The sequence below is a fragment of the Fulmarus glacialis genome, unplaced genomic scaffold (assembly GCF_000690835.1).
Source record: "Fulmarus glacialis isolate BGI_N327 unplaced genomic scaffold, ASM69083v1 scaffold42812, whole genome shotgun sequence".
Classification (NCBI taxonomy): Eukaryota; Metazoa; Chordata; class Aves; order Procellariiformes; family Procellariidae; genus Fulmarus; species Fulmarus glacialis.
In genome coordinates this window covers 3,351-12,623 of record NW_009200537.1, presented here as the reverse complement: position 1 = coordinate 12,623, position 9,273 = coordinate 3,351, and the positions used below count along the sequence as shown (strand labels likewise).

The 9,273-nt window shown below is 52.6% G+C and overlaps 1 protein-coding gene across 1 annotated transcript; it reads left to right on the top strand.

The window, feature by feature from the left end:
• The first annotated feature begins 1,325 nt into the window (after positions 1 to 1,325).
• On the top strand, positions 1,326 to 8,899 carry AGPAT6 (1-acylglycerol-3-phosphate O-acyltransferase 6). Its single transcript, XM_009573631.1, has 12 exons — positions 1,326 to 1,849; positions 4,618 to 4,687; positions 5,024 to 5,321; positions 5,502 to 5,576; positions 6,014 to 6,103; positions 6,222 to 6,315; positions 6,824 to 6,939; positions 7,171 to 7,226; positions 7,561 to 7,646; positions 7,882 to 8,010; positions 8,078 to 8,157; positions 8,788 to 8,899. The coding sequence occupies exons 1-12, from the start codon at positions 1,685 to 1,687 to the stop codon at positions 8,894 to 8,896; spliced, it is 1,368 nt and encodes a 455-aa protein (XP_009571926.1). The 5' UTR covers positions 1,326 to 1,684; the 3' UTR covers positions 8,897 to 8,899.
• The last annotated feature ends 374 nt before the right edge of the window (positions 8,900 to 9,273 follow it).

The window sequence follows — 9,273 nt, the reverse complement described above, 5'->3', positions numbered from 1 at the left end:
CTGGCGTAATGGGCAGTTACACACATGGCTGTAGAGCTGCCTCTCCCAGGACATGGTTTACGCAGGCATGCATGTTCCTTTGAAGCACTAACAATATTCTTAGTGTTACTGTGCTAAGCCAGGAGCTGGAACACACTGTACAGGGCAGCAAGAGGATCTTCCCAGACTCTGCTCTGCTCCTGTGTGCTTGTCAGGTACCTGTTAAATCCCATCCTCGGGTTGACACTCCATAGCCAGTGAAGGTAGTATCCGGAGGGAAGTCTCCCCCGAGCAGGCTCGTCTCTCTTTACTAGCCTCCGTTGGCCTTGTGCATACCCGTGCGGCGCAGGGCATCCTCCCCCGGAAGGGCTGTAGTGCCGAGTGTTTGACCTTTGACTGGTCCCCGTGCCCCAACAAGTTCCACTTTGGCTAATCATCAGCAATTATTCTCCCCTTGGGCTAACTTCCTGTCCTGTGAAGCTGCCCTGTGTGACCGGGGCGAGATGTGTGTACAGGAGTAGAGGAAGTGATTCCTTCCCAGGAATCTGGGTACCTGGCTGGCTCAGTGCTCTCGGATGCCTCTGAAATGAGAGAGGCGATAAGATCTTTGTCACGAGGAAAGGTTTTCTGTCACTCCATTGGCTCCTTTTCTGTACTTGGGACCTGATTGCAGCGTCCTGTGTTCTAGGCGTGGTTCTGGTCGAGTCTGCTCAACCTGAGGTGTGAATGGGATGAAAATACAGGACGAGTGGCGGCAGGGGGTGATTCCCAAGTCTGTGACAGTGCCAGGCAGTAGCTGGCATGCCAGTCCGAGTCTGCTGTGTCTCAGGAGCTGCTCTGAATGATGTGACCTCAGCCCAAGCACTGCCTTCCAGGTTTCAGAGCCCACTGTCCCTGGCATCCTGCCACCCTCTCTGAGTTGACGTCTCTCCGAGCTGCGTGACATGCCTGACTTTGGTTTCTTTTTCCTCCACTAGTGCTGGTGGCATGTGAGTGCCTCGTCTGCCAAGAAGCCAACTCGCTGTTTGAAGAGCTTTCCAGGGACGCAGGCTTCATTCGTGTCTGTAACGACCCTTCAGCGTGAGTGGATGCCAGCAGCTTCTGGAATTAAACTTGTTCCAGGCGTCATGCAAGGATCTGCGTTAGTGCCTGTGTCCTCACGGAAAGAACAATAATAGCTCCACATACGGTAGGCTCCTGCAAGTGCCAACTCCCTCGATCTCCTCCAATGCAGGCGCAGGGATGGACTCCACCTTGTCCCTGTGAAGAGACTCTGCATGCTCTCAGCAGCCAGAAGGGGATTCTGCTGCCAGCTTCTTCACAAGCTGCCCCACAGCAGGACTTGCTCAGCGGCGCCTTGGGAGGATATCCATTCACGCAGTTGTGTCACTGCAGTGCCCACTGCACGCCCATGGAGGAACCTGTGTGCGTGTTCCGTCTTCTTTGAGCTCCTCAGCCCACACTGTCTGAACTCACCTGGGCTCCTGGCAGACTGCTTGTTTTCCCAACTGCTCTCCCTGATCCTGTTGCGTTTCCTCTCTCACAGAGCCCAAAAAGGATGTGAACTTTGGAATGGGGTCTGTGAGCAGGCTGTGGACTCAGTGCATGTGTGAGACTGTGGCTGAATAACAGGAGGACTGGTTAATCGCTGCAGGCAGCCTTTCTGTCTGGCTGCAGGGCACCAGCCTTGCCTGGGCCCTTCACCATGTTCCTCCTGCTCCCCTTTGACAGCCTGGTTGTTAATCTCTTGGGGATTTCCATAACTGTCCTCTTCACTCTGCTTCTGGTTTTCATCATTGTGCCAGCAATTTTTGGAGTCTCCTTTGGCATCCGCAAGGTTTACATGAAAACATTATTAAAGATTTTTCAGGTAAGTCATGTTTTCAGAATTATCTGTGTGTTTACAGGGATCTTGTCAAGCATGGTCTGGCTAGGAAGAGAGGCTTTTGCCCCTCCGCAGAGCATTGCAGATGACTGGGGTGGGATGTTGGTTTGTTGGTGACATGTGCTGGTGCCAGATGACCCATTTGGGTCATTTCAGTCAAATGCAGTTTACTAGACCTCTGTTCATGGGCTGTTTTCTCCCTGTAATTAATCCAGGAAGTCTTCAAGTAAAGCAGTAGGATAATGTGGCCCGTAAGTATGCAATAGTACAGTAGGATCTATAGATGTGCTGAGAGAAGCTGTGTGCTTGGATGGGTTAATGTCCCAGACAAGGCAGAGTGCTGTTAGAGTTTGATGTGGAAAGAAGCCAGAAGGGGTGTAGGGAGTGATGGGGAGGGACAAGGCTGCAGTCAGCGGGCTGCTCCTCTTCAGCACATGTTTGGATGAAGCAAAAGCAGGAGGTAAGGCAGGACTTTCTGTACTGCAGGCCCCGAGTGGTCTGTGGCCAGAACCCAGAGCTCTCAACACCCTTCTGTCCCCGAGTGCCACCTGCTTATCTGCTGAGCCCAGCAGCCATGTCTGGACCTGCAGCCTCTGAGGACGATCAGCAGCCCTTTCTGACCCTCTTGGCACAGAGAGGCCAAGTGGAATTTTCCAGCTTGGGGTCACGCTGTTCCCTTGCCTGCCTTTGGAAGACTAATTTTATAGGCTCTCTTACAGCCAATACCTCTCCTTGAAGCAAGTCCCTGGCGAGACCAGAATTTTTGCCAAACTCCTAGTAGATAAAGCCTACACCACCCTACCTTGGCAGCCCAAGCAAAAGGAAGAGGGGTGCCCATTGCTTGATAGGGAGGTTTTAGGCTCTTAAATGTGGCATTCAAGCTGCTAAAGGATTTATGGTTCAGCTGTTTGAACAAGACTGGTCTTCCCCAGGAGTATCTGTACTGGCTGGCTTGGGAAGGCAGCCCTGGAGCTTGCAATGTTCAGCTCTTTAAACTCTTGAGTCCTCCCAAAAGCCCGAGTTGTGAATGGGGAGACCCTGGGCTTTGTGAGGTGCTTCGTTAACACAGACGTCTGAAGACCTGACTTCGAATTTAGTGACTGAACTGGGAGAAAAAATTAATAAGAAGTTTGGTTTATCTGAAATGGAACTTTTTTCCTTTCTCCAATTCAGGAACATTTAATCTCAACACCTATTTTGGTGTTTAATTTTGAAACTATTTTTCTGAAAAGACTTTGAAGTCTATTTCAGCTTTTATCAAAGAATCTTTGTGGTGGGAGAGAGGAGCACTCTGGCAGAACTGCTCACAGATTTGGTGGAAATTAACTCACTAGGTTTGGTCATTCAGAATTGTATTTTTAGGGAGCATTATTCGCCCGAAAGATTTTCCCAGCTCTAGAAGCCAGTGTTGCAAACCTAGCCTGGAGGGGCAGCACTCGAGTCTGGCAACCTGTGGGACCCAGCCAGAGCTGCGGGGCCTGGGGTGACGGCTGCACATCTCTGTTGGTTGAGGGAGACCTGCCTGGTGCTTCTCACGTGGGAGTCTGGGTTTTCTGCTACCGCAGGCAGGATAGAGACATGCTGGGCTTGCGAGGAATGCCTTCTCCATAGGCTGCCTAGCTCCTGCTGGGTCAGAGCTCCTCTTCTGACTTCTCCTGGGATGGCAGTGTCTAGACAATCTTCTGCAATCCTGCAGTTCCTTCTGCTAGCAGAGGAGGCCGCTAGATGAGCCGGACACTCCATATGCAATTAGCATTCCCACATCGCTGCCTCCTCATCTGATGCTGGCATGGGCTGAGACCGGGATGCCAGGAGCTCCCAGCAGCTTCCCCTTCTTCACAGATCCCTGATGGAGCAGCTGGCCTGGAGCAATAAGCATGTTGTACACAAGTCCTCCTGTAGAAGCTTGTTCTCCTAACAAGAGTGTGAGGGTGAGAGGGTTACTTGGAGGGCAGGCAGGAAGACTGGCCAGAGATCCAGCCTGCAGTTTTTGCTGGTGCCCTTGAGAATTAGCTGAGAGAGATTTCTGTGGATAACAGGTAGTCTGGGCATGGGATTTGGCAGCTAGCTGCCAGGGAGCTGTCTGAGGGTGCTTGCTGCTGCTGTTTTGGACTGACTGGTGAGCTGAGAAGCAGCAGCAGCTGTTAGCTGAATCGGGGAGGGAAGGATCCCATCCCATCATCAGCCTGATGTTTTTAGGAGCAGCCTGAAAACACAGTCTCTGCTTTGAGCTTGGGTTGAAAAATAGCACCGGTCCCATGATCGGTCTCCTGCGCTGTGATGCAGACCACCTCAGCAGAATGCACGGTCCACCCAGAGGCTGTGCAGTGGCAACCACAGGCCAGGTGCAACAGAGCCTACAGGACACGGAGGCTGCAGAAAATCTCACCACTGAGCACTCTTCTTCCCTCTGGCACTCCCTGCTTCCCACTGGGGCTCTGCTGTGCAGAGTGGCACACAAATGGGTGCACATGATGGCTGTCCTATGCCTGTGCTAGTCACCTCCCCATCAGTCCTCTTGTCCCATTGCAGGCAGATCTCTGCTGTAAAAATGTTCCTCCCAGGCCAGTCTCTGCTTCCACCTTGGTTCATTTGTGTTCATCACTCTTTCAGTCTGTACAGAAGCCTTCTGCTTTCGCCCCATCTTTTCCCCTTAACCATGGTCTTCCCTGGAAGTCGACTGTAAAACAGGGGTAGTATGAAGTGGAGCTACAGGCCTTGCGAATCTTGCTTGTCATGTGTCTCTCTTGCAGTGGGCGACACTGAGGATAGAGCGTGGTGCCAAGGAGAAGAACCATCCATTATACAAGCCCTATGTCAATGGTAAGATCCTGCCCTGCATGGGTACATATGAAGTTCAAAATTCTTTATGGGAGATGAGGTAAATGTGGTGTCTCTGAGCAGCTGAGGTATGCTGAGAAGCCTTTTCCATGTAGATGGATTGGAGGGAGATATGAAGAGGTCCATTTCGTGAGGAAGAGGAGGGAAGCACCCAGGGAGTGCTTCATTTCTAGATAGTTGGGAGGATTGGTTTATGCCTGTCTGGACTGGAGAAAGGAAGGGGTCCCTGTGGAGGGCAGGCAAATAAGGGCCCTGGTTCTCAGCTCTCTTTGAGCGGGCAGGTGCACTTTGCTCAGAGCTGCCTGCTGCATGTTGCAGGTATCATCGCAAAGGAGCCAACGTCACTGGAAGAGGAGATCAAGGAGATCCGCCGGAGTGGCAGCAGCAAAGCCCTGGACACCCCTGAGTTTGAGCTCTCAGATATCTTCTATTTCTGCCGCAAAGGCATTGAGACCATCATGGACGATGAAGTGACCAAGAGGTTCTCAGCTGAAGAGCTGGAGTCCTGGAACCTGCTCAGCAGGACCAACTACAACTTCCAGTATATCAGCCTGCGCCTCACTGTACTCTGGGGACTGGGTGTGCTCATCCGCTACTGCTTCCTTCTGCCCCTCAGGTGAGTGCTGCTGCGGGACCTGCCTGCCGAGATGGTGCTGATGGCCTGTTCCCACTGCAGCAAGTGCAACTGGTCTCCAAGCTCCACGGACCCTGTTTGACATGATCAGGAGAGACAGGTTGCTTGAGGAGTAGGGCTGTGGCCTGGTTTTGCTAGCGTGTAGCTTCCCTCTTTCTGCAGGATAGCCCTGGCGTTTACTGGCATCAGCTTGTTGGTGACTGGTACTACAGTGGTGGGATATTTGCCAAATGGAAGGTGAGTTCGTCTTTGAGGGAAGAAGGGATGGGGAGCTCCCTGTGCAGTTTGAGACCTGATAATCCTGAAGTTTTTCTGCAAGGCCTATCTGTTCTGCCTGCTGCAGACAAGGCAGGTGGTCCTGGCATCCTCTCAGGAACAGACACCCTGTAATTTTAAACAGAGCACCTAGATGGGAGCACTAAGCCCATGGCAGAGCGCTCAGCCCTGAGCTCTGAAAGGAGTAAGAACACGAAAGAGCCAAGGCCAAAATTTGGTTCTCATGAGTTAAGAATCAGTGGTCATAAGCTGATGGCAAGACCCAGGACGGGATGTGTTTCTTGGGAGAGATGTGAAGTCTCGGTTGGATCTCATGGCCTGGGGCAGCCGGGCTGAGTGACACTGTTATAGGGGAGATTGTAGAGCTGGGGGGTGATGGTCTCTGTCCTGGGCTGCAGGTGTAAGGAGTTCCTGAGCAAGCATGTCCACCTGATGTGTTACCGGATCTGTGTGCGTGCCCTCACAGCCATCATCACCTACCATGACCGGTAAGGAGGCACTGTCTGCTGCAGGGTGTCCCTTCCCACTAGCTGCTCCGTGCCGTGCCTCTTGCAGGCCTCACGCTTTGTTCCTCTGTCCTCATCTGTACCTTTGTTTTGCATTTAGAGAAAACAGACCCCGAAATGGAGGCATCTGCGTGGCTAATCACACATCTCCCATTGATGTGATCATCCTGGCCAGTGACGGCTACTACGCGATGGTAAGGTCTGCACCCCAGCCTCAGCCCCCAGCCCCAGCTCTGCCTGCCAGGGCCTGGCCGCATGGGTGGTGGGAGCAGCAAGCATATTGCATGGGAGGAGGAGTAGGCAGCAAGAGGCTTTTGAGCATGCAGAACTACTTTTCTCTGCATGATGTTGCAGGGCACTCTCAGACCCTGTGCACAGATACCCTGTTGTGCGTGGCTTTCCAGCAAGCTTGGCCTGGGACTCAGAGCACCAGGGGTCTCTGGGCGCTGCTTTGCAAGTAGAGCTCTGGGCTTTGCTATCCATGGCAGAGCAAAGCACTTCTCCAGCTGGACCTCCTGCAATGTGGAAAGCACTTGGGGCTTGCTACATCTGTCCTTCCAGTCAGAACCTGGGACTTTTCCTCTCAGCCTTTCCAGGGCAGGGGTAGAAAGATGAACCTCAGCTTGGCTGTGAAGCTAGGAGCTGCCTTGGCCTTCCATGTGCCCACAGGTGTTGTAACTTGTGTCTTCTTGCCCTGTTCAGGTGGGTCAGATCCATGGAGGGCTCATGGGTGTGATACAGAGAGCCATGGTGAAAGCTTGCCCCCACGTCTGGTTTGAACGCTCTGAGGTCAAAGATCGTCACCTCGTCGCCAAAAGGTGTGACAGTTGCTAGCTGCAGGGGGAGGTCTGGAGGCTGGGAAAAGGGTGGGGGCTGCCCACTTCCCTTGGGTGAGGACGCTGCCTTGCCTCGTGGGTGTTGGGAGACTGTGCCACTGTTGCTGGCACCCGGATAGTCCCCAGTGACTGCAGGATAAGGACTGTATGCTGTGTGGATTGCTCGTGATAGCTTCTGTGCCCTGTGCTAATTGGTGGCACTCTTCTGTTTAGGCTCACAGAGCATGTCCAGGACAAGAGCAAACTGCCTATTCTTATCTTTCCGGAAGGTGAGTTGTGGAGCAAGGCCAGACAAACACCTGGTGGAGAGGGCACATTGGGACAGCACCACATCTCTGTTCCTTCCCTTATGCAGCCAAGGGCCTTGAGACCCTTCACTGAGGCAAAGGGGACATTGAATCTTTAGAGCTGACTGAACCCAGAATGTGGAGGTCAGATATAAGATGTCCCAGTGACACATCCTTTGCACACAGAGAACAGGGTTTGGAGTGAGTGTTAGGGGGCAGTTGCTGGGTGCCTGTGGCCTAGCCATTAGGTGTATAGCTTAGACTTCTGAACTGATTTGCAAAGGGAAGTTGAGAAGACTGTGCTTGCCTCTTACAGGAACCTGCATCAACAACACATCTGTGATGATGTTCAAAAAGGGGAGCTTTGAAATTGGAGCCACGGTTTATCCTGTAGCCATCAAGGTATGAGAAGGCAAACATTCTTACAGCACAAGTAGCTCTCTGCGTGAGAGCTCCGTCTTGGCAGCCCAGTCTTGGCACTGCTGGGTCAACAGCCTGGTCTGGGGGCGTGGGCAAGCTGAGGTCGCTTCGTTTAGTGCTCTGGGAGGGCTGGCCTGTAGCTGGGCTTGGGGTGGAACTTGGAGCCTCAGGAAGGGTGCAACCACTGCCTGACTTTCATGAGCTCTTCTGCCTCTAGTATGACCCACAGTTTGGAGATGCCTTTTGGAACAGCAGCAAGTATGGCATGGTAACCTACCTCCTTAGGATGATGACCAGCTGGGCCATTGTCTGCAGTGTCTGGTACTTACCCCCAATGACCAGGCAGGTAAGTAAGTTGAACCTGGCCTATCTGACCTGCTACCTGTTTGGTGAACAGTGTTATTTTGCCACAGCCCGAAGAGGACGCTGTCCAGTTTGCCAATCGAGTGAAGTCAGCCATTGCCAGGCAGGGGGGCCTTGTGGATCTGCTCTGGTGAGTCCAGGCAGGCTTTTCTCTTCCTGGTGCCCGGGTTCCTTGTTGCTGGGTCCTGGTGTGTACTTGTGGGCTGTAGAGTTAAGTTTGTGTCTTGTGTTGGGCAGAGTAGGCCTATGGAGAAATGGAGATACATCTTGCCTGTGACCTCCAAAATTACTCTTCTGTAGCAGGGACCAAAGTCTTTGCTTCCGCTGTGTGTGTTGGGCACCAGGGCTTCATTCTGTGATTCCAGCTTGCACTGGGATGCCCTGGTTCTGACTTGATGCTGCCCAGCAAAGTGGGTTGAGCTTGGGAACTTCCTTTTTCAGGCACTGAGATCTTCAGAGCCTGGGAGGCAGAGGGACTCTACAGGCAGTCTACTGTAGTAGTAGATACTGTAGTGGTATCAGAGCAGCTCACACTTCTGACAGAGCTGCCATGTTGAGCACAGTGTGGGGTCATGGGTGCAGCTCCTGGCAGAGCAAGCTGTGAAAGTAACTCCCCTTGGGGACAGTTGATCGGCAGTGTGCCCTGGCAACATAAGGTACAAGTGTAGCTGTCCGGCTGTTGCGGGAGCTCTGAGCAGCCCCAGCTGAAGTTTCAGACAGTGCGCACCTGCAGCTCCTCTGATGATGACTCTCTCCCCAGGGATGGAGGACTGAAAAGGGAGAAGGTGAAAGACACATTCAAGGAGGAGCAACAGAAACTCTACAGCAAAATGATTGTAGGCAACCACGAAGACCGGAGCCGCTCCTGAGCCCTCTGCCTCCAGCACAAGCCAGGGTTTGTCTGAAGCAGCTCCGAATCTTTGGACTTTGGCTACTCCAGAGCTGCGTGGACTTGCTCCCTCGTCCTCTGGCTGTTCTTTCCCAGAGGCACTATTACTGCCTAGAGTCTTTAGGCCCTGGGCAGCTCTTGGCAAAGATGCCTTCTTGTTACTGTTACAGTGAAGCCCCTTGCAGGGGTAATATTAAATGAAACACTTATGGTGTCATATGCTTCCATATGGTGTTACAGGCCCAGGGGGAGGACTGGTGTGTTGATGTGCATGTGTGTCAGTCACAAGTCTCCCACAGCACAGAAACTTGTGAACTGCACTAAAATTAGCTGCCTTGACAACCAAGAGAGTCTTCA

Excerpts from the sequence above, each read along its gene's own strand:
- AGPAT6 (XM_009573631.1), top strand. The coding sequence starts at position 1,685 with ATGTTCCTCCTGCTCCCCTTTGACAGCCTGGTTGTTAATCTCTTGGGG. Across the intron at positions 6,104-6,221 it reads ATCATCACCTACCATGACCG|AGAAAACAGACCCCGAAATG; the intron begins GTAAGGAGGCAC and ends TTTTGCATTTAG. Across the intron at positions 8,158-8,787 it reads GGCCTTGTGGATCTGCTCTG|GGATGGAGGACTGAAAAGGG; the intron begins GTGAGTCCAGGC and ends CTCTCTCCCCAG.